Raw genomic sequence first — 26336 nt, forward strand, 5'->3', positions numbered from 1 at the left:
TATTAAAAAATAATTAGATCCCTGAAGTAATTTTAGGCTCTTATTACACAAATTATCTAATGTTTCTGACAAACTCTGATTATTTTTTTTGATTTATACTAGAAGTTACATGGGAAGACCAGCAGAAAAATGTGAATGGTACATTAAGTGATGACAAACCATTGCCGCAAAAGAAACACGAATCTGAGCCAGGTTTGTCAGGATTTGGAAAGCCCCTGAAAGCATGAGGCGATAAGCATTGCATTTCATGCTTTTTAAATATGTGTGTGCTTGTTGTACCTCATTTTTCTCACTTTGGTGTGAACTTTAGACTGTGTAGAGTCTGTTTAGATTAAAGTGGTGAAAACTTTATTTCAAGATTTGTTTAGAAAACTAATTACACATATTTTTGGGAAAATAACAATTATTTTATTATTAAGATTATTTCTTTAAGAAAAAAATGACTCACTTAAGCACAAATGATAACTTAACTTATATATTTGGTTATTTTGATCCAAATTAAACTACCCTCATGAGAGGTGCTTACGTCCCTAAAAAAGTACTATAGAAAGCTCAATATAATTTTTTTTAAAGTTTGTCTTCATAGGCTATTCCTTATTTTTAATTGCAAATGCTATCGAGATATCTTACCAATTGGTAATGATTTATTTACAAATTCTGGAGCTAAAAATATTACAACAAAACCAAGATGGAATGATAGCATAGTATTCTAATTCAGTAAAGAGCCTCTTCAAACCATTAATTCTACCAATAAATTGAAATGAAGTGATTTTATTTTCTCTCTCTTTCTTCTCTTTTTTTGGGGGAGATAAGATTAATTAAGCAGAGGACAAAAACTTGAACCAGGAGTAAAAGGAAGAGAAGCAAAATGCAGAGATAACCAATCAACTTAATAATCAGTACTACTTTTAATCAGTAATTGGATGAGAGTACAATGAAAATTTCATTCAAAATTTTAGAATACAGATGGATTTTTTTATAACACTATCATCATTAAATGGCTGAGTCTATAGTAATAGGGTTAATGTATTTTTATGTGGTAACTTGGTTCATGTTAAATCTCTGAAACATGTAGTTTAAAATATGTCAATATATAAATTAAACTGATTTATTAACAAGTATTCATTGCTATCGTGTAGTATGCCAGGCATTATGGTAGGCACTGAGTTACTGCGGTAGACGAGAACGATGCCGCAATTGCCCTCATAGAGCTTACATTCTGGCAAAAATATGTAAGTTAAAAATAATTATAACTAAAGATTTAGTTATTATAATTGTGATAGTGCTATTAAGGATAATAGGATGTTTTGAGAAAAAGTATTATGTTACATAAGTCTGGAGAGCAAGGAAAAATGCCATAGTGCAAATGGCTTAATCTGTGAATTCTCTTTTAGTGAAACAGTTACATACTGAAAATAAGTAAATAAACTGGAATTCACATTGCAAATTTAAACATATTCATGCAGTTGTAAGAAAAATATCTTACCTGTTTTTTCAAATCTTCAATTAAGAATCACTTAGCTTATTTGGAAAATAATAATTAGCTTAATATATTTCAGAGGATTTTAAAAAGTAAACAAAGTATAAAATGGGTTTTATGTTATGATTTATACAACAAAAACTATTACTCTCAAAGTGTCTCCTTGCTGTGTTGTGTGATGTAGGTTATCCTTGGTCATAAATTATTATTTATTTGTCTTGTTTGCCATCATTTCTGATTACATGAATATGTTTGTGGCCATATATATCTATGGTAAATAAATTACATTGAGTATTAAAGTCATGAAAGAATGCAATATTTGCTAAACATATTTTTAAATCTCACAAACAAAATTTTTTAAAATTTCCTTTAGATATTATTAATTTGTGTATTCTCATATATTGCATTTTTTATCACTTAAGCCTTCTAACTGAATATAAACTATGTGCGCAGTAGAGGAAAATTAATGTAATTAGAGTGCCTTAATGTCATGGTTTAAATTGCTTATAGATTTTCAATCTTGGCAGTTATGCATTTTCCTATATACTGGGAAATTCCTGGAAATTCAAATCCTAAATGTCGTGAGTAAGTATGCAATATGCTAAGGCCGTATGCTTTGTTCAATTTTAGTGTTCATAAATATTTTTATTTGTTTGTTTCTAAAAGTGAGGTAGGATATGTTGAGAATATTTTTAATTATTGAGACTTTGGAGTGATAGAATGGGAGGAAAATAGTGGGATATCAGGTGGGGCTAATTGCATTTCAATAACATGTTTATGAGCCTGGGCTTTACAGAAGACATGTTTGGATTCATTCTTTGTTTTATATTTAGATACATCTACCATATTAATAATTTAGTAATTGTAATCAGGGTTTAAAACATAATTTTTATTCACTAAAATCTGAGATCATCTTCCATTAATAGTCAAGGATTCTTCATCAGAGGATTATTGTAGTAAACTTGTGGCATTAGAAAAAGTTTGTAAGGACTCGAACCCAAACCCAAGATGCAAAGTTAGCTATGTATCAATAACATATATCGTTATCTTTTCCTTTTGGTGTTTTATGAAAATCTATGCAAGAACAATACCTGGGAATTTTGCCATTTTAAGGATGTATACTAACAAAGCATCACTTGAAATTTTTATTTTAAATATATGACTACGGAACTGGAGGACTAAATGGCATTATATAGTCTAGAAAATGGGTTAACAAATACTTAGATGAACTTTAAGTAATATGCATTAGTATCTGCTTCTTTTAAGAAAAATACATCTCTGAACTAGGCTGTTCTGAGAGAATTATGAGCAAAATGGGTGATTTTTTTTTCCAGTATTTCTAACTTAACTGACAGCAATGTAGATGAAAATCCCTGGTAAAGAGAATGATGTTTATCATATTAGTATTTTTGATGTGATCATACAATATAAGAATTCTACAAATGATTTTAAAACCCAGATTTTATGGATGATGTTCAGAGTAAATCGCTAAATGTCTTCCTCATTTAGAATGTGGATTAGATTTTGTTTAGGCTGTGAAGTTAACAAAACATTCTTAATGCAAATCAAGGACATATGAGCATGGAAAATCTGTTGTTTATTTTCTCAATGAGCAATCTGATTCTAGATGAGAACACTATGGCCTACAGTAATGCAGTGTTATTAAACATTGAAAACAAAGTTTAATCTGTTGAAATTTATTATTTTCGCTTTGTGAGTTTATCTGTTCTTCTAGTAATTAGGACAGTATCTGGGAAAAGAGCATATTTTTTACATAAAATATTTTATCTCATATTTTACATAAACTCAAAAGTAGTGTGGTGAGAAAGCTAACTTCAGTTAGACTAAATGAATGTTTTAGAACTAATATAGTTCCTTAGTTTCTCCAAAATAAAAAAGTCTTGGACTTAAATAGTTCAGAATCTACTTTGAGATGTAATTATAAATGATTTCTGATATGTTTGATGATTACTTGATACTATTCATAAAAAGATTGCCCACCTTGATTTGTCATTTTCTAAGTAGAAGGTATGCTATATCTAGGAAAATCTAGAATTGACTTAGCTACTTTTTCTCTAAATATCCTGAATCATGACAATGCTACTCACCTTCCTGTATCTTATCTGGAAAATAAATCCTTGTGTTTTTCTGGAAAAGTGAGGGCAATGAAACACTTTGCTGGGTTACTGTATGATTATACAGTATTTTGGAAATTGAAAATATTCAAAGTAACAAGCTGTGTTTTACTACTTGCTTTTGTGTGCATAAGCCCCTAGTTTTAGCATTGTTATGATTTAATGTATTAACCTTTAATTTTTTCCAACATGGGCATTTACATATTGTATTCTTTATGTATTTGTAACTATGGTGAAGGTAGGGATTTTCTTTTACTTAGTTCAACCTTTGGAATTATGCTTTATAAAATTTATCATCAGGAAAAGTAAATATTTGAAGGTGTATTTTGTGGGTAAATTTTATATTTAAATTTTTTCTTGACTATTTTGGTGTTATGAACTCTTGCTTCCTTTCATTATTGAATAATTTGACACTTTTTTTAAAGTAGAAGCAATTTATTTCAGTCTAACTCAATATTCTAATTTAGTCTTCAAATTAGATGCTAGTCTAATTCATCTAATCTGGTAAAAATAATCGAGGTTGTGTTCTTGGTCAATATTAGCAGGTTGGTAATTTCTGATTATTTCTGGATTGTTGTAGAATGAATGTACTTTATTTTTGGCAGAAGAAAGTGACGTAAAACAAGCTAAGTAAATATCTTATAGAACACAAATCAACTGACGGAATTTTGGCATTAAGTACTACTAACACCCTCAGATGTAAATACAGCATTGTTTGTTAACAAGGATGTTCTCCTGGAATAAAGTGAGATTTCATGATTTATGAATTTAGTTGCTCATTTAAAGTTAGGTCAGTTTCCTCTAAACATACAGATAAGTTTATAAGGCCAAGCCTGTACTTAAGTGACTTTCTTTTTTATGATATAGCATCCTATAGTTTAAAAATCAATTATTTTAAACACCCTCAACAAATACTCTAAGTATGTCTTTCTTCTGCATTTAAAATTGCATTACAAAAAAAAAATTGCATTACATGTCAGACTCTAAGGATAGAATCAGAAAAAAAACTGGCACAGCTAGAACTAGGAAACAAAACATTTAAAAAAAAACATTTTTGTTAGCTTTAAAAATAGCTTAATATTTTAAAAGGTTGTACTTTGCTCATTTCAATAGGTAGGTAGATGCTTTTGTAAATGTTCAATAATTTTATGGTTGTTGGCAAAATTATGGAAAGTAATAATTAGTTTAGAAAATAAATTCAAATAACTTAGATTGAGGAATTTTTCTACAAGATTTTTGTCACAGTGGAGAAGTTTTAGTTTGAAATCTTTAAACTTTGGTAAATATTTTGTTTTTATGTTCTAGGTCTGTCTTGATCTTTGTATCATTGAGGCGCCTACTAAGTAGATGCTTTTTTAGGCTTTATTTTGAAAGGTATCTTGCCTTCTCTAAAAGGAAACATTCTAAGGCTCCTATGACCTTTAAAAAGCCCTCATAATTATGATTAACTTTTAATTACGTGCAAGTTGTAATATACACTTAAAGTCTTGAGGCTTCTGTTTCTTTGTCTGGAATCTTTCTAAGAGAATACTTCTTTCTATACAATATATATTGATATTTACTCAAGTACAATTAAATCTGATAATAGAACCAATATTATGTCTGCTGTTAGTCAACAGATTTTCAAATAAATATCATATACCCTTGTTAAAAACTGCATTTATACGTAAACAGGCCTCATGTCTATGCCTTTTTAAATTAAGTTGATTACAGATTATTATTTCTGTTTGAACTTGAGATGTGTTCATTTGAAATATAATGGTAGTTAATACACTATATTGGCAAGGAAAATTTTGGTTTGCACAAAATTTTACATAAAAGCTGCTATTATATTCATCCTCATAAACTTACTTTTACACCATATAATTTAATGAAAATGAGTATTTTATTATATATCTGTTTATCTTCAGTAGATTTTTATAACTTTAAGGACCAACCAATACAGGTTTATTGTGTGTGTGTGTGTGTGTATATATATATATGTATATATATATATAATTACTACTTTGCTTGATTAAGGACCATTCTTTTTACAGTTTGCACATTGATGGTACTTTAAATTTAAAAGTATTTTTCCAAAATAATTACCGTAAATGGTATTTATGAGTTATTCATTATATTTTATTAATGTCTTTTAGTATAGTATATGAATATATTTTATTTCTCTTTTGTTAGCTCATGTGATATAATGAACCTCCCCCAAATACTGTACACTCGTATTACAGTTTTTATATTTTCTGTATCTGAAACTAAGATCCAGCCATAGTTGTGACATAGTTGTGACCTAAGAGAGGGTATACTTTTACTATCTTTAATCACTCTAACTGCTTATTGGTTAAATGAAGTGTTGGAAAGATTTCTCATTAGAACTGCCATTAACAGAACTGAAAATAGAATGTTTGACTGTGGCAAAGTAACAATTAAAGGAGAATTAGGGAGATAGGAAGAGTGAAGGGGGTACTCTTACCTCCTTCAAGGTTCACTGAAGTCTGAAATTCATTACAATAATATATATGAAATAAGTTTTTATAGTTTATTGCCATTTAAATAAGACCTAGATATTTAAAGGATATAGTTTCTCTTTTTAAATGTGGCTGGTTTAATACAAATAGTATATATTAAAAACTGTAGCCACGAAGAAGAAAAGAAAGTCAAAAATTTTTTAAATATATTTGGTATAATTGAAAGTTATACATTGAAATTTTATGATTTAAATTAGTACTCTATCTGCTAATTAAAGTTAAGTGATTTTTTATGTAAGATTAATTATGATCTATTTATTAATGGATCATATTCACATAGTGATGGAAAAATGATTTAATGGGCACTTTCAGTTAATAGTGAGATCCTGGTCAAAATCTTTCATTTTCATCCTTTTCTAAAATATAAATTTTGTATTATTTTCTAAAAACAATTAAATTGTTGGTGCTAAGTTACATATTCCTCACAAGAGTAAAAAGTATTGGTGAATTACTTGCATAGTTGTACCATGTACCTCTTTTTAAAAACATTCTAATTAATACTATGTAATAAAATGTCCAGTTCAGGTATCAACATAAAAAGATTTTTTTCCCTTACTAGACTTTTTATTTCACATGTTTTTATTGGGTCATATAGCATCTAGTAGAAAGAAATTTGACCTGGTAATCAGGAGACCTCTGTTCTATTTCTGGTTCTGCCATTGAACTTGTTTTATGACCTTGGGTAAGTCACTTGAACTCTATGTGCTTCAGTTATTCTCTATAATAAACTAATAAATGGGTTGGAAAGAAATTTGAATGTTTTGAATCCATACAACATGAAAAATATTACCTCAATGCCATTATAAAATAGTCAAGGTACGGGAAAATACTACGTAGTGAAAGGATATTTATTTATGTTGTTTTTATGTTTTCTGCAAAAAAATAAAATGTTTTCTTAGAGGTAGAATATACTTAAGCAGTTATTTCATCCAGTTCATACCAATTTCAATTTAGCATGTGTGGAAACTTCGTTAGTAGTGTGATAAATGTGTATATAGGGAAATTTTGCCTATAAAACATAATGCAAAATATGATACAATTCAGCATTAACCTATGATGTTAATATAGCTCAGATTTTTCTATTTTATCTTCTTTGAGAAATGGGTGGACTGGGGATGCAAAAGAAAATATGGCATATAACATGTTAATGTAGGAGTACATTTCAGGAGGATAATACTTTTCTAGTGGTCAATCCTATTGGCAAAGTCTAGTTTGTAATATAATCGTGATGAGATTTACTGTCTAATTTTGAACAGGTCAAAGGTGTGCTCACATAATAATCAAAATGACATTGTTAAGTTTCAAAATGGTCATTTTTTTTCAGTTCTCTATAATAGGATTTCTCTTTTCTCTTAGAAAAAAAGTTTTGGATATCTCAGCCCTTCTTTCCTAGTGGAAAATTTTCATTTTCTCACTATTCAGAGAAAGAGATAAATTTGTTATTGGAAAGATTTCTCTCAAGAGTTATCATTTCAATATATCAATATTCCAAATATATTTTAGTATAACATGTTTTTCTATAAATCGCTCAGAAACTATGATACAAGTATTGCAGAAATGAATGTGGTGTTTTGAATTACGAACTTTGTAATACCTAATTTGAAGCTAAGAAGGTAATTAAAATAGGACATTTTGGTTTTGTGTTATATTGTTTATCTGTATCAGTCACACTAATACTAACTCATTAATATCTTTTGGAAAAAAGTTTTCTTAGAATGCTCAGTTGAGCAGACATTTCCTGCTTAATCACTGTATAAAATGTCTTCTGAACTTCTCCACTACCAATGGGTAAAGAAGTGTTTCCAAAATATGTGCTGTATCTGTTATAGTAGATGTTGGACTTGGATGGGCAAATTTAAATGGAAACATCAATGATCTGTTATGTGGTGTCTGTAAGAATTTTCTGAATAAGTAAACCTCATAAGGGAATATGATCAAAGAAAATTTGTCTAAATTGAAGATTAACTTGAATCTTTAATATTTAACTTAAGCCATATATTTCAGCTACTCTTTTTTATAATGAGTTTTATTATATTTGTTACTCTCTAGAATATTTTTATAATAATATTTTGCTGTACTGAAGTAACTCAATGAATTATTGGCCTAATGGTCATACTTATTTTCATGTATATACTCATCAATTTAGGAAACTTAAAAGGCACAGAAGTCTGATCAAGCTATTTTTATTGCTCTTTTTAAGATGATTCAATTAAGTTCTTTCCTTTCAATGATAAGTAAAAGTTCTAAAAGCATTTTCACAGATCTTAAATGGACTCAGTAATGTCTTAAACAATATGGTCATACAAGTAATGTTGTTTTTACTAATGGTATCTTTCTTCAGCATCACTGTTCAGGATTGGCTGTCCATAAATAATTGTAAACTTTTGAATCCTCTTTATTTCTACACTAACTTTATTTTTCTGATCCTGCTAACCCATAGTGGCTTAACCAGTTCACCATCAGTTCTTCCATATTTTTTTTCTTTTAATATGGTATGTATATGATTATATCTTCCCTACAACTGTGCACAGGATCTTTTCTCAAAATGATTTGAGGCCCTTTCCTTCAGTGTCACTTTTTACCTTTTGAGTACATCCACTCACATCCATCTCCTTTGTCTATGTCTGTCCATTACACGATGTGATCACAGAAGAAGTGGACTCCACAAGGAGAAGACATGCAGGTCTGTCTCTTCTACTGCTTTTCTTTGTTATTTTTCATTTATCTAACTTGCCTTAGAAATCTTTTACTGTTTTTTACTTATTTTATAATTTTTCATTCTCTTCCTATATTAACAAAATGTTAAATCTGCAGGCATTTTTATTTTAGATAGTTGTATATTCAACTTTTAACAGCAACTGCTCCAATTAGATGGATAAAAATAAAATGATTAATTTTATGTCATAGGTGTATATGCATTTTTTCCATAACTGGGTAACTAACTCCAGATTCACATATATGTATATTTATATATAGTTGGGTAGATTAAATTAATAAATTAATCATAACTTGTACTTCAGTTTATTTTAGGCTTAAAACTTGTTTTCAGCTTTTTAATACATAATTCTAAAAGTATTTTATTTTTATCTTGAGTTCAGCAATGTGCTAGATTATGGAAAATACTAAAGACCTAATATATGCCCTAAACAAGCTATCAGTATCACAGAGGAGTTAAAGTATGTGGGTGACATGCTGTGTTTATGTGCTAATGTGGATGACTCTAACAATATATTCTACAAAGGTATAAAGTCAAATAAAATTTGCTTCAAATAGATGGCCAGACAAAGCTTCATGAAAGAAGTAACACTTGGACTAAAATTTGAACATTCATTCGACACATTTATTAAGCACATGCTGTGTGGTACTGTTCCAGGTGCTGGAAATAACAGGACACACAAAATGGCCCCCATCCTCATGGGCTTTTTCTAGTGTGAGTTTAACAAGTAAACTCAATAATATTATAGGTGCTATGAGAAATCTATATATACATGATTTATGTATATATAGACTACAATGGAATCACAAAGGATGGGGTTATTATTTCCACCTGAGCAGTATGGATATTAGTTCAAGAAAGACTTCACAGAAGCAATAATCCTTGAGTTGAACGTTAAAAACTAGAAATATGTTGGCCTTGTGTGTAGAGAATATGACAGGCAGAGGGAACAATGTGGTAAAATGGCTTCAAACAAGTTTAGACAAAAGAAGGCAGGGGATCTTTGCTATTGTTTCCTCCATTTCTTTTTCATTTATTTCTGATCTGATTTTTATGATTTCTTTCCTTCTGCTAACTCTGGCACATATATACAATGGAATATTACTCAACCATAAAAAGAAACGAAATCTATTTGCAATGAGGTGGATAGACCTAGAGTCTGTCATACAGAGTGAAGTAAGTCAGAAAGAGAAAGACAAATACCGTATGCTAACACATATATATGGAATTTAAGGAAAAAAAATGTCATGAAGAACCTAGGGGTAAGACAGGAATAAAGACACAGACCTACTAGAGAATGGACTTGAGGATATGGGGAGCGGGAAGGGTAAGCTGTGACAAAGCAAGAGAGAGGCATGGACATATATACACTACCAAACGTAAGGTAGATAGCTAGTGGGAAGCAGCCGAATAGCACAGGGAGATCAGCTCGGTGCTTTGTGACCGCCTGGAGGGGTGGGATAGGGAGGGTGGGAGGGAGGGAGACGCAAGAGGGAAGAGATATGGGAACATATGTATGTTTCTGTATGAAGCAGAAACTAACACACCATTGTAAAGCAATTATACTCCAATAAAGATGTAAAAAAAAAAAAAGAATTTTAAAAATTAAAGCCTAGTTGTTCCTTTTCCAAAAAAAAAAAAAAAGGCAGGTGAGGGTTTCTGAAGATTGTGTAAGTTATTGAGGTATGTAAAGCAAGAGAGAGACATGATCAGATATTTGTTTCTAGAAAGACTACTTTGGAAACTAGGTGAAAAATGGAGCGGAGCTATATAAGCAGAAAGATCATTTATAAGGATATTGCATAAATCAGTTAAGAGATCATAATGGGCTGAATCAACAGAGGCAGTAGATACATGAGAAGTTATTTAAAGATGTAGAATCTATAAGACAGTTATCGATTGGATATTACTGATGAAAGGAAAAGGAAGAATAAGATAATCTTGCGTGACTGAAATGTTTGGATATACGGTGGTATATTTTATCTTACAGGGAATATGGGTTGAACAAATATTTAAGTGCAAAATAAAGACTTCAGTTTGGGGATGGGTTAGTTTGAGGTTCCTTTGGAACATTTAAGTGTAAATATCTAATAGCATTCATTGGATGTATGGGCCTGGAACTCTGGAGAGAAGTCTGGGCTAAATTATTGCAATCACAGTATTCTTTTTAGCATGAAAATGATTCCCTTTTTTGTTTTGTTTCTTTGATTGTTCTGAATATTGTCCATTGGTATGTATTTCAAATTTTCACTTCAATTCTTATTATATTTGCTTGGCATCTATACGATATTTTGAGTGCTGTGAGCTTTCATTTGCCATTTTGTTCTACTTGCATTATGTTCTAAAAGGTAAAGAGAAGTAACATTCATTGTAGGGAAAGTTTAACATAAGTGTATATGTGTATACATATAAATGCACATATAAACTGTTAACCGAAATTTCTCCAAATTTTCAATTATTGATTTACTACCAAACTTCTCATTACATATTCTATTTATTTTATAGATATTCTCTGTTCTTCATTACATCCTATATTTAATGGACTTAATATTATTAACAAAAGTCTAAGACACAGGTACTCAAGATTGCTCAGTCATGGGGAGTTCCCTGGCAGTCCAGTGGTTAGGACTTCGCTCTTTCACTGCCGAGGATGAGGGTTCCATCCCTGGTCAGAGACCTAAGATCCCGCAAGACACACAGCATGGCCAAAAAAAAAAAAAAAGGTACAAGATTGCTCAGTCATGAAAACCATAACCCTAGTACACTGAAATCTTATCAGAAAATGAAAATCACTCAGTTTATAAGGAGGCACATAATGTCAACTCTATGTTCAATACTGTGTTAGATAGCTTAGATGTTATGAGAGACACAGTAGATTCGAGAAATTTTTTATATAAGTTTAAGCTTAACATTTTATTAAGTAATATTGTGATCTTTTAACCAAAAAGGCTCAAATGAAATATGTATATGTACATATATCTAAAAACATCACATCATATATGAAAGCTACTATTGATAAAGTGTAATACTTAATTCTTTAAAGCCTATAAATACTCAAATATAAGAGAAGAGAGTTAAGAAGGTTCATGGATCTTGAAATAATAGGAATACCCAAACATGAAATAAAAGTGGTTTTGAGCATTTCTTCCTTGTGTGGAGTGGTGTGGAGGAAATTGGAAAGATTATTAGAAGTCAGGAGATCTAGTTTTAGCCCTAATCTTGCTAGTGAACTGTGCATTAAGAACTTAATCCTGATTGTAAAATGTTACTGCTAAATTCTCAAAATATTATTCATGCCCTGTTAATACTATGACATTCGATTTTACCTAGGCCAATTGTCCAGTTTAACTCTCTTTCATAAGAATATCTGTGTTGGAGGAAGTATTGTTCTGGTAAGAAACAGTCTGAGAAGCAGTATTAGAGCACAGACTATACAGCTAGACTGCCTGGTCAGTCTCACCACTTACTTGCTGTGTGATTCTGAGAAGGTTGCTCTCTCTGCCTCAGATTCCTCACCTGTAAAATGGAGATAATAATATTGGGTTGGCCAAACAGTTCCTTCGGTTTTTAAGTAAAAATAAAAGACACATTTTTCATTTTCACCAAGAACTTTATTGAACAATGTATTTACTGTTTTGTTCCACTACCTTCTGCCATTTTTCAGGCAACTTCATAATTCCATCTTCCCAAAACTTTTTATCTTTTTGAGCAAAGAACTGTTACAGGTGCCTTTTATAGTCTTCCAGGGAATTGACATTTTTTCCATTAAGAGAATTTTGTAAAGACCTAAATAAATGGAAATCTGAAGATGCAATGTCTGGTGAATACAGTGGATGAATCAGAACTTCCCAGCCAAGCTGTAACAGTTATTGCCTGGTCGTCAAAGAAACATGCGGTCTTGCATTATACTGATGGAAGATTATGCATTTTCTGTTGACTAATTCTGGACAGTACACAAATCGTTTTTGTGTTTCTGTTGTGTTTTTACCTTTCTTGAAATCATAAAGCGTAATATGCGGAAAATGTTGCTCTTTTTCTTCCATCTTCAATATTAAAATGGCTACACAAAAATTCACCAATTTTGGTAAGTTTTTTAAAAATGCATGTTGATATGACAGCTGTCACAATAAAATCTAACAAAATTGTTTCGAATGAAGTTAAAGACAACTAAGTGCTACTAGAGCCATCTTACGGAAATAACCAAACGAACTTTTTGGCCAACTGAATACTGCTACGTCAAACTGCTTTTTTAAGGATGAAATCAGTTAATATTTAATATGTAAAGCACCTAAAAACAGTGTCTGGCACATAGTAAGCACTATACAAGTGAAACTATTATTTTATTATTGTATAAAACATATTAAAACAGTTTTTATTTTGAATCCGCTGTATTGAAGCCAATGCATTTTGATGTGTAAGCATTCTTTCAATGATATGATAGAAAGATAAAATTAGTTTATTTTGTTTTATGCATTACACATATCTTATACTAGTTTGTGGCTACCAGTTTAGGAGCTAGTTGTCGTACAAAGTTGTGCATCAGGACTGCTACACCAGAAATGAACGTTATCATTTCTGAGGCAAGAGAGTTGGATAGAAACAGCAAGAACATTGAACCCATTTAGGTCTGAATTCTAAACCAAGTTTTGTCACCCGCTAGGGACGAGACTTTGGGCAGCTTCCTATTAAACAGAATGAACTGTGGTGAGATTGAGTTAATTATGTTTAATGAAAGCATAAAAGAGCTTTTCTCTGGAGGGAGAAAGCCTTTCTAAGAATAAAAGCAGTGAAGTAAATTTAAAAAGAGAGATCTGACTACAGTGTCTCAGGTATAAACTTCAAAATATCAAAATCAGCATAAACAAGTTAAAAGGCAAACAACAAATTGTGAAACATTATTTGCAGCAACTCAGAGTATTAAAAGCCTTAACACCTGAATCACTTTGTTGAACAAATTATATATTCTATAAAACTCTAATAGAAAAATGGGCAAAAGACATATACAGACATTTCACTAAACAAGAAATTCAGTGGTCAGTAAATATATAAAAAATACTTTATTTTTTTCATAACCATATAGGTGACTTTTTTTTTTTTTAAAGATACTATGTTTTACCTAGTTAAAAAACAGCATTTTAATGCTGGGGAGAGTATGGTAAAATAGTGGCAGCATAATTTAATATTTCTAAAAAGCAATTTTTTTAATATACACCAAGGGCCTTAAAAATATTTGCAGATTCTGATATGGTGCAAATAGAGATTCAGATAAAATTGTATGTACAAGTTTCACTAAAGCATTATTTGTAGCAACAAAAAGGATGCTACCGTGAATGTTAAGTAATGGAGGAATGGGTAAATAAATTATGATATATATCCAGCCATCTAACTGAATAATTTTATTGACATAGAAATGAGAAACAATTATTTCTATACTTTTTGTAATTTGAAAAAAATTGAAAGTAGTAATACTTGTAAAGAACTTGTCATGGAGTTTTGTCCATACTAGATAATCAAAAAATGGTAGTTCTTTTAAATTATTACTACTAAAAAAAATTATACCAAAGGTTATTTTTTCAGAAAGATATACTTATTTAGCTCTTCACTTATGATTTATGTTTGTTATTAGCAAAATCACGGGTTTTGCAATAGCGTTTTGAATCTAAATTTAATATATCAATAATCTACGTAAACAATGAATGAGTAAGGAGTTCAGATAATATACCCACTTCTAGGATTGTTTAAAAATGGAGAGAAAAATATTTTAATAGTAGAGCTGGGCATTGGACTGTGCTTATTGACCAGTTTGGTTGTCCATCTGTAGCACGAAAAACAAGACAAACTACTTAATTCTAGATATTTTTAAAAAACAAATATGCTTTACTTAAAGGACAGTCAAACAAGTAATGTTTTATCCTCTATTGTCCTATTAAGGAAGCATGAATGCTGATGTAGCAGTAAACTGTGAGATTTGAAGGCCTCTGTGATCTTAGGCATCATAATCTCTCCAAGTTCCAGCTTCGTCTTTAGTAAAAGAGAGTTGATAATTTGTGTGTGTGTGTGTGTGTGCCTATGCATATACTTTCAATCCTCAGAAGAATAAAAACAAATGACAAGCCAAAATGAAAAAATTTCTATTTCAGCAGTAAGCAAATGAATGCCAAAAAAGGAAAAATAAACAAAAAAAACTGTGAGCTACCATTTTTCTTATATAGGAGTGAAAGATGGTTTTAAAGATTAGATAAATTTTTCATAAAGTGTCTGGCAGGTAGCTAAAAAGTTACTTTTAATACATATGTCATGAATTGTTCAAACTATTCAAATTCCTTCTCAGTGTTTTTTGAACACCAATGTATATATTTTCTACTCAGAATTATAGTTAATTCTAGGTTTGCTGTGTAAATAATGATAGTCTTTATTAAGAGAGGAAGAAATATCCAAAGCAGAGGTTATTAAGATACCTTTATGAAATACACAATCTGCAAGTTTGACTATGCCAGATGCATAATTCTATAGGTATCATGATGGCATATTAAACTATCATATATCACAATTGGCTGAATTAAAAGAGAGATATTTCTGAAATTCTTATTCCAGTGATACAAAGGTATTTCACAGCCTGAAAATTCATTGTTCAACAAATATCTACTGAATATTTATTATATGTCAGGTGTTATTCTAGGTGCTGGGGATATAACAATGACAACAGCAGACAAGGTCTCTCCCGTTGTGAAAATTATATTTTTGGGAGGGTTAATGGCCACTAAATTCGGTAAGTTTAGATAGTTATAAGTGCTATTAAAAACACTTATGTAACCTATTGCAACTGGAATGAGGAAGAAGTTATTTTAAATGGAGTGATCCAGGAAGTCTTGTCTGAAGAAGTAATATCTGAACTAAACCAGAAGAATAAGAAGAACCCAACTATGTAAAGGAGCCAGGAGATACATACGTAATTAAGATCAATAAACAAAAGGTAAAATAAGGGCATTTAAATTTCAGGAGAAGAATTATTTTTGCTGTAAAATTTTTTTTTTTTTTTTTTGCGGTACGCGGGCCTCTCAGTGTTGTGGCCTCTCCCGTTGGGAGCACAGGCTCCGGACGCGCAGGCTCAGCGGCCATGGCTCACGGGCCCAGCCGCTCCGCGGCATGTGGGATCTTCCCGGACCGGGGCACGAACCTGTGTCCCCTGCATCGGCAGGCGGACTCTCAACCACTGCTCCACCTGGGAAACCCCAGAGCTATACTTTCTTTACTCATCTGTCTGGAAATCTGAAATATTTAAAACTCATCTGCCACTGACACTTAAATGCCTTTTCAGAAAAATATTTTACAGTGGGCTTTCCCTGGTGGCGCAGTGGTTGAGAGTCCGCCTGCCGATGTAGGGAACACGGGTTCGTGCCCCGGTCCGGGAAGATCCCACATGTCGCGGAGCGGCTGGGCCCGTGAGCCATGGCCGCTGAGCCTGCGCGTCTGGAGCCTGTGCTCCCAACGGGAGAGGCCACAACACTGAGAGGCCCGCGTACCGCAAAAAAAAAGTATAGCTCTGGATGGTAGTTATGGTTAAAATATATTTTTTAAATTATTTCAGTTGAAAGGAAAGTGTACATATTGTTAAGCCAAGTTAGTAAGCAAGTTATTTAATAAGTATTAACATATACACAATACTTGCTGAATATTCATAAATCATGGTAAAAGCACATCATGATTGTTTTCAGATCACTTTCTTCCTCTTTGCTTGTTTAAAGGTCTGTATTTTAATATCTATAAAAATATTGTAATACAAATGGGTTGGCATGAGCAACAAATAGGTTTAATATAAAAAAGGGTAAGTTGGCATGAATATATTGGAGATAATTGCCAAGGGAATGTAAATTAGGTTATAATTTAGCTGAAGAGAAAGATGTGACTTGACAGATGGTGGTTTCTTTTATCAGCCTGCTTGAAGGCTTGAGGCGATGGGGTGTGGGATGTGAGGGTAGGGATGAGGAAGGGAACTAATAATGGGAAAAGCAAAGTTTAACGGAAAATGAAAGACAATAAATAGAAGTATTGCATTAATTAATTACATGATGCAACTGATGGGAAGAACCTAGTCATAGATTATAAGGTCATGCAGAGTGTGAAGGAAGTTGATTGACCAATTCAAAGTAAGGGATGAGAATCAGAAGGAATCTCTAAAAGGAAGATTACAGATTAAAAATGACTATATCACAGGTTAAGATTGGGCTCATAGGGAAATAAGTTGAAGAAACATTACCAAAAAAGAAAATTAGTCAAAGAGGAGATTCAGCTAGAAACGAAAAAGGGAAGTTTTAAAAGGGAGAACATTGGGAAGAAAAAAGAATTAAACAAGAGTTGAGAGTGGTGTGTTGAGAGAGAGTCATTTCATGACTAAATATTTCAGATTATAAGTTTTGGAGAACAGACCAATGTCAGCCACCTTACAAATTTTCTAATGAGTAAAATTGAAAAAATAATAAGTCCTACCACAAACAGCTGTGCTGATTGAGTAACATAATTATAACACATGCAAAGCTCTTAGCACAATTCCTGGCATGTACAGAGTATTACTATCATTGTTAAGAACTTAATTGTGCCAGAACATTAGTATCAAGTTCTAGAATGCAAGATTTTAACTGTGTATTTTTAAAAGCGTTGTTACATTTCATTTGCTATGCCTTGTTCAAATAAAATTTTAGTGTAAAAACATTATTGAAGAAAAATTAAAAGCTAGATCAAAATCTGATCAGTGGTTATCCGAGCTGGCAGAGAGAGGACTGACAGCAAAGCTACACCAGGGAACACTTTAGGGTGACAGAAATACTCTGTAGCTTGCAGCGAGGCTGCATGACTATATATATTTATCAAATGTCATAGACCTTTGTACCTAAGTAGTGTGAATATTAATTTTTGTAAATTATGCCGTAATAAATCTGACTTTAAAAATTATTGAAAATATACAAAGTTAAAATGAATTTTAATATATTACTCAAACAGTACTAAATATATGCTAATAGAAAAACTTACTTAATCTAACACAACTCAAGCAATTAAGAGCCAAGTCCCACCCCAACACAGAGCATGGTAATGGATAGGGTTGACCTACAGCTTCAGAGAGAAAAGATGACTATAGCGGATGAGCTGGAAAACCAAGAAAGGACTAAAGCTTTGAGTCTAAAGCAGTGGTCAGTTAACCAAGAAAGATCAAGAACAAGCAAGGCAATTACCAAAGAAATAGATTCTGGATATTTTAGACATTTACTGATAACTAAAGGAAGAGCAGACATGAGAAGTAACTTTAACTTGTTTGGGACAAGCTGAGTTTTAGGTGCTGATGGGGATTTTAGGTGCATTTAGGAGATAACCAGAAATGTGAATCTTAGGGTTAGAGGAAAGGTGAAGGTAGGAACCCTCATCATGGAAGTGACAGTTGAAGCTGTGGATTTAGAAAGAATCACTCAGGGATAGAATAAAACTTTAGGAAATGTATGTATTTGAAAGATGGACTGAGAAAGATGAGCCAACACAATGTCTGTAAAGAGTGAACTAAAGGAGTGGCATTAAAGTGCACGGCCAAACAGTTGAAGGAGAGAATGTCAAGGATAGTGTAGTAATTATATCCAATGCTGCAGTGAGGGCCAGTAGAATGGTTCTGAGGAATGATCACTGGGTTTGGCAAATATGACATTTGGGGGAACCTTTGAGACATAAGTTTCATAATATCAGACTTAACTACAGTACTCAGTGATAAAGTTTTTCTTTGAGTAAAGTCACCGTGAAATAAGAGGGAACCAGCAGTAACCAGATAACATATTGCACTTGACTCAGTATTGGAGATACAGTAAGAGGCTCTCTACATTTGGTATTCTAACTTTATAGCGCAAATATATAAGGCTCACTTATACAGGCACAAATGCTCACATCATGTAAAAATCCATTGTTTTTATACTAGATACGGTGGGCCCCACTTACCAAACTTGGAATGGTGATGAATAATTGATGACTTGGAAGTTAATTCCACATACTATAGATTTTACTCTTGGGAGACCCAGTGTAAGAACTAGCTCAAACAAGGGGATTGGGAGGGTTTGGGCTTGGAGTAGTTGCAAAACTAGGACTCAGTGATCAAAACCAACTTGAACTTTGCATTTCCTCAATCACAGATTTCAGAAATGCTGTCAACATTTTGGATAATTTTAAGTCACTGTAGTATAAATTATTTTAATCCATAACTGAGTTTCCCACCCTTTGTAAATACTATTTTTAATTCTAGTTTATAAATTGAAAAATTCAGATACGGATCAGTTAAATAACTTACTCCAGTCATTTAAAGCTGGAATTTAAACTGAAGGAATCAGATTTGGTGCCAGAATCCATGCCCTTAACCTCAGGAAATGGGCATTTTATCTGTGACAAGGTGGAGAATGCAAGAGGGGACATTTTACTGCGAACAACATGAAAGAACAATACTAGAGGTCTAGGAAGAGGAGAGCAGGAAGAGAGGAATTCAGAAAGGGAACACTAATGTCAGTGGAGACCACTCAATCCAATTTGCAGTTTTATTTAAGGATCCTCAGTGCAACTGATATTACCATGTGGGTATTTGGAAAGTTGAATGAAATTCATTTCAGTCTCTAACTTAGGTTAGTCTCTCCTGATGCCTCTTCATCTAATCCTCATCCTTCTTTCTCTGAGTGATCTCATCTAAATTTTATTCCTCTTTCTTCTCAGTATTGAACAGGAATGTTTTGTAACATGTCCCTATTCATGAAATATTTAGGATGCATTTCTTTGAATTCTGAGGGAGTTGTATACTGTGTAACATTAGTTGCTCCATATACTGATTCTTGTACCATTGACCAATAGTAATCAATATTAGTATCCTTGGAGAAAGAAATACAGCTTGATGTCCAAGCACAAGTACTATTTGAAAGCCATATATCTAAATCCTTCATTCAAGGGTATATATAGATTTATTATTAATTACCACACTAATATACATAAGAAAAATTATACGGGTCTCTTTTCCAGCATAGGTCTCATCCCAGTTTTTATATGATGGATATTTTTATTTTTTCATGATTTTTAAATTAACTGTCAATATTTCTAAGTATATTTAAATTTCTATTTTTTTCTAAACAAACAAATGTAAAGATGCATTTAAATTTCTTTATTATGCTCCTTTCATATCTTCTGTGCAATCTTTTGATGTGTGTAAAGAGTGGATGTAGTTGAAATATATCTTAAGGATATGTTAATTAGGCCCCAGATGTGGGACACAGTGGTCTGTGATAATTGTGTCATACCAAAACACAGTAGGAGACAAGTCATACTCATGGTAATAATACGTGCTACTCTGTGGATTATCTCTTCCTTAATGTAGATTTTAGCTATCAGGGAAAAGTCAGAACATTCCAAAGTGCTGAACACATATGAGAAATAGTTTATTAACCTGATGAATCTGACTCATGTTTTTATCTTTTATCAATGGTTATTGCATTTTTTTTTTAGAAGCAATTTTAATGATAATCATTGCATTCCTTCTTTAAGGCCTTTCATTTTAGGATTTAGTTTATCCTCTGAACTAAAGGTTATTTTAAAGATATAGGAATTGTGACTAACAAGTTTAAAATAATTAAGTTATTAGAAGGTTGCTAAACATTTTCTCCTAAAGATGTCACTGTACACCTTGCAACAAATGTATCAATATGTAGGTGAAACAGTTACACTTTAGCTAGTCTAAAAGATGCTTCTAGATTAGATCACCTTTATGATTTTTTTCCTGGGCAAAGTTCCTGGTTTAATGAGCTTTTCAATTTTCTCTTTCCCTCCCTTCCTCTTTATTTGCCTTTCTCCTTCCCTCCCTTCCTTCATCCCATTCCTCTCCCTGCCTCTGTACACACACACACACACACACACACACACACACACACACACACACACACATGCATACACACATTCTATAAAGGAAACTTTAAAGAATGCAATACCAGGGCAAATAGAGCAAGAATTTCTAGTACACTTTACATTATCTATATTGATGAAGTAGGTATTACAATACAAAAGAACAAACAAACATCATTTGCCTTCAGAATTAACTAACCAGAGAGTTGTAGAGCAGAAGGAATCATAATGAGTGTCTGGTCCAAAATTATTCATTTTACAGATGATGAACTTTATGCTCAGAAGGGTGAAATGAAGTGCTTGCAGTTATAGGGCTCATGAAATTAAGACTCGAGCCCAAGTCTTGACTCTCACCTTCTAAACCAGTGCTGTTTTTAAGATTTTATTCAATCCTATGTATCATAAATATACTCATTACCCTAAATCTGGGCAATTCCAAAGCCCTATCAACTCTGTGATGATTACCTCCTCTGCACTCTCCATGGACAAAACCCTGATCTTCCACCGTGATCCCAAGTACATCCTGATTTTACATGTTGAAACCTAAAATGGTGCTAAAATCCAAGTCCTCTGAATAATAAAATCTCAGTAAGTCTGTTCACTGAATGTAGATGTCAAAAGTAGACATACTCTGTTTCCTGAGATCAGTAGATCACTCCTTATAACTTATGTCCTAAAGTAGCTTGCATATTAGTTTCTTTTGACTATAGTGAAAGGAGTCTGAAATTTATCTATAACATCTCCTTTGAAGTATTATTTAATGAATATGGCAGAGAGTTAACAGAGAAACAGATACACAGGTAACCTAAGTATCTAAAACAGATCATAAAGGTTTAGAACATAATTCAAAAGACTATAGCGCATAACTATGAACCTCACAGTAGGACACAGTTTATAAGTTTCTAGAACTCTTATGTTTCATTTAATTCCACATTTTACTTAGGCAACTATGAAGTTCAGTTTGCCTGCATTCCTAGGAGCAAATAAGTAAACACATTATAAGAAAAATAAATTATATTTTCTTTCATTCCAAATGTGTTATTTCCTAGTGACAGCAGTAGAAAAATCCTCAAAGTTGATTGATTTTGAAATAATTATTCCTCAAAATTCGTGTATCTTAGTTGCACAGTTAAGACTAAGTTTATTTACACTTTAAAAGAAAATGCTTCTATTTGCCCTAGTAGTAATACAAAATAATCTGGTGCATAATTTTTAATTTTTTCACAATATTTATTTCCATATTTTTTCTCAATTTAATGTGTTCCAATATTTGTTATTCCCTGCAATACATCTCTTTTAACAAATAATTTAGCTAACAAAAGTGTACTTTTTATGTGGTTCTAGTACATGATAAAGTTTTTGTCTAAAAATATGAGAAAATTCATTATAGGCAAGTGACTGTGAAGAAATCATTTTAAAGTAACTTCTTTAATTTTTGTTGCATAGTTTCTTAAGTCCTACACTTGAAAAAACTAATATGGAAAATTTAAAAACATGTCAGATCATTTTTTGTATTAACATTCATAAAAATTGGAAAGATCTGCACTTTATTGCATTTGGCAGTATTTCTTATTTTGTACCACTTTTAATCAATATACCCACAGCTTTTATTTAACAAATATTTGTCCCTAAGATAAATTAAATAATGAATGATTGCATATTTGCATCTTAAAAATTATTTAACGTTTATTTCCAAAGCATTCTATCAAATCATTACAAAAATACAAGGTTTTCAAACTGGATAATTTGTCCTTGTTCACATAAACATTATATTTTGTGTGTTTTTAAAATGTTTTTTCTGTATAATGTATAATCATTGTGGATACTTTATAAACTATATATTAAACTATATATAGTTTATATATATATAAACTATATATTAACTATATATTAACAAATAAAAAACCAAAAGCACTTATACTAACTTCTAATAACCAGTGATAACTGATAACTACTCTGGTGTGTAAATCTTAAATGTTTTTCACTCCATGTCTTTGTCTTTTTTGTCAATTTTGTGCATATATGTTTTTATGAATATATATGGTTTTTTAAACTACAAACTATAGTACCATATCCACCATTTAGTGTTTTATAATTACTAATTGCAGTGTCTTTATTTTATATAATTTATATATGTGAATGCACATGCACACTGTTCTCATCATTTTTTGTGAGTGTATAATATTCTGTAGATACACCATAAATGCCGTTAACTAATCCCCTATTTTGGACATTTGGAGTTTCTTTTCCCTGGCGTTTGCAATTATCAAACAATGGTGTAATGAATATGTATGTACATCTTTGCACATTGATTTATTTCTTTAGGAAAGATCCTGGGAAGTGAAATTCCAGGGTCAAAAATATGACCATTGTAAAGCCTTTTAATACACAGTACCGAATATGTTTTATTTTTAAATAATTTTCTTTTAATATTTGTGCATCAGTTACTTTGGAAAACTTTCATATAAATGACCATTAATTTTTTTGTCAACAGCTAGTTTATTACTGTCACTCTGAAAAGTGTTTTTGCAGTTGTTAGACTCTTGAAAGAGCAGGTAAAATAAAACCAAAGACAGTATCTTCTTTTTGAATTGTACTGCCCTTGAAAATAATATTATAACAAAGTATTACATATTCTTATCTCGATGCATTTTAACAATTCCTATTCCTATTCCTTTGACTTTTGAAAGACATCAGTAAACTGTTTTATACTCTATCCTACTGAATCTAGAAAATAAGCACACAAATAGCTATGCTTTTTCTTGTGTAATTGTTACTTCAAAGTGAGAAAACAGCTGCATACACTGATTATACCTTTTTTATTATACTTAATTTGGTACATGCCTAACTGGTGACTGTAGCGTTTAAAGAGTACATGAATTTGCCCTTTTAAACTTTGTCCATTTGGAATATGTTATTTCTGTCACTGTCATCATTATTGTCCATAATCATCTTTTGTTTTGTTGTGCCTCTTCCACAGTGTTTGTATTTTTTTAGAAGAAAAGTTTGTAAACTAGGATTCAATAGGATAGTTATCAAAAATATTTTTTTCCTTTCTTTGATGATTTGGCAAAATATAGTTAATTTTATAAATAGATTTCTAATAGGTAAGTAATATACTTCTTTAGCTTCAATCAGAAAAAGGCCTCAGATAATATTTTGATTTATGTTCAGACTACATTTATGATACCTCTGTATGTATTTTGTGCAAATACATTTTATTTACATTGTCATCAATTATTTAGATAGTTTTAACAAGGAATAGTTTTTGTTGGAAATCTCTCACTATTAATAAAAATTTGGTTAAGACATTGCACAAATGTCTTTAATTCTTAAATTTAACTGGAAAGCAAATTTAACATGTACCTTTACAAGGATAAAATTTAGAAGAAATCCAATTATAAAATGTAAATTTTTAATGATCACTCCACAAATTCTAGATGTATTATTTTGTAAAATTTTTAACAATGTAATTTGTTTTCTAATCTCAGATTATTTAAAGGCACATCTTAAATTTTTTGAAGACATATAATAATCAAAGAAAAAAGGAATTACAGATGTGATTATTTTCATCAGAAACCCTCATGAAACAGATAGCCACTTAGTGAAATGAAACTTTTTAATCTCAATTAAAGGAAGACTTTTTTAAACCTGAAGCCAAATATTTATATATCGATAGAAGAAAAGGATAGGGTGGAGAAAAGAGAAAAATCATTAAATTAGCCACAAAAATTTGGGATATTAACCAATGCAGTTTCTGGATTTAGATAAGGTTAATAGTCTTAAACTTCCCTGATGTTGTAATCATAGATTCTCTAATTTGTTTTCTGAATTTTGGTGTTCTTTCTTTGAGCTTTGCCGTTGGACTTGAGATTTTTCCCTCTTAAGATCCCCAGATTTGAGCATTTTGCTTAAGATCACAAGATGGGGTCACTGAGTCAGCAATCCTACAATATTCTGATCACTGTTTAGCTTCATTATGAATTGCATTATTGCCAGACCTATGTCCCTATTTCAAAGAAGTGTGGTGTGTGAAGCTGCTTTGGGACCCCAAGAGTGTGTGTGTTTGTGTGTGTTTGGAAAAGCAAACTTAAAACTATTGCTTGAAGTGCACTACAGAAATCACTGAAGGTGTACTGATGATCTTCGTAGTGTAAATGTAGAAACCTAAGCAACCACTGTCTTACTGTTGGTTAATATGGCCATTTTCAATTGCATCTCTGATTACAAAATCTACCTATAACTTAACTTTTTTTTTTTTTACTTGATTGCCATACCAACACAATAAATATGACTTTTTAACTTTTTGGACATATTAAGTAGTCTTTTTCAGGTTCAAAATAACCACAATTAGTTTATTGGTTTAAAAACAGGTAAACCTCTTAAATGGCTTATGTTATTAAGATATTAATGAAATAAGAAATCATATTAAGATATTAATGAAATAAGAAATCATATTTTCTTAGTTTACTCGATTAATAATTTACCTTATACCAAAAAGAATTTGAGGCAATTTGAATATTACACATTATTATCTAATAATCAGGAAGAATTTAATGTAGTGTCATAGGAGGTCGATGTCCAGGAAATAGTCTCAACATTAGAAAATGTATATATGTATGTGCGTATGTATGTGTATATGTCTATATGTATATTTATTTATGTATATGTAAAATGTGTTTAAACTTTGTCTATTGGTGCTATTTATATTTAAAATACTGTTTTGCTACTATAATATCAAAATTAAACTTTTTAAAAGAAACTTCCCAAACACTTAATTTAGCTAATATTTTTTTCAGCATACATAATTTTTTGAAGCTGGGATGGCTTTTTTGTTCCCTTGCCCTTGGAGAAAATAAACATATTTATCTGAGAATATCTCTTGAGGTACAAACAATTCCAATATTGTATTTTAATAGAGTAATAGACATTTATACTTGACCATATTTCACACTTATATCATGGAATCACTCACTTGATTTTGTGTATCATTCAACTGATATTAACATTTTATTTCTATTCCCCATTTTATAATTTGGCACAGAATCAATTAATCAAATCATTATTAAAATTTGACTCAAACTGTTTAGTTGATTTAAATTTGCTCTTTTACTTAGATGTCATATAGTCTAAACTCTTTATACATTCTTTTAGTCAAGATTTTCTTAGTCCTTTTTGAAACTTTTTCTTCCCTTTGTATCTTATTTTAATTATCAAATTTTACTTAAAATTTTTTTACTAGCAGTTATCAAATATACAGTGAGGTTTTTCTCAGGATGAGTATTAAAATACCTATTTTTGAATGGGCACACTTCTGTCTATATGTCTTTACTGCAGTTTTAAAGTTATGATCTTAAGCCAGGGGTATGTGTGCGTATGTTTACATTCTTACCTAGACCCAGGGTTTGTGGATTTACATGACGACATTTTATTGTAGAAACCCACTGAACCTACTAAGCTATGATTATTTTTCCCAGTTTGTAGGTTTGTAGCATACAATTGAGATTTTGTTTTTCCATTATGCCTATTAATGAGAAATGGAATTTCTCTATAAAATCTCTTTAATAAAAATCATAAAT

General features: G+C 31.3%; 1 protein-coding gene across 49 annotated transcripts in view; it reads left to right on the forward strand.

Moving 5' to 3' along the window:
• RIMS2 (regulating synaptic membrane exocytosis 2) overlaps positions 1-26336 on the forward strand; it is a 572826-nt gene that overhangs the window by 400878 nt on the left and 145612 nt on the right. For 22 of the 49 annotated variants that reach the window (XM_060287502.2, XM_060287509.2, XM_060287505.2 and 19 more), the window contains one exon: positions 8788-8820. The exons of 25 other annotated variants lie outside the window; for them this stretch is intronic. In XM_060287502.2, coding sequence (XP_060143485.1) covers positions 8788-8820 — 33 coding nt within the window. The remainder of the gene's footprint in view (positions 1-8787; positions 8821-26336) is intronic. 2 more of the 49 variants (XM_060287506.2, XM_060287519.2) reach the window with 1 other exon arrangement.

Source organism: Globicephala melas, chromosome 17 (genome assembly GCF_963455315.2).
Source record: "Globicephala melas chromosome 17, mGloMel1.2, whole genome shotgun sequence".
In the NCBI taxonomy this organism is placed as follows: domain Eukaryota; kingdom Metazoa; phylum Chordata; class Mammalia; order Artiodactyla; family Delphinidae; genus Globicephala; species Globicephala melas.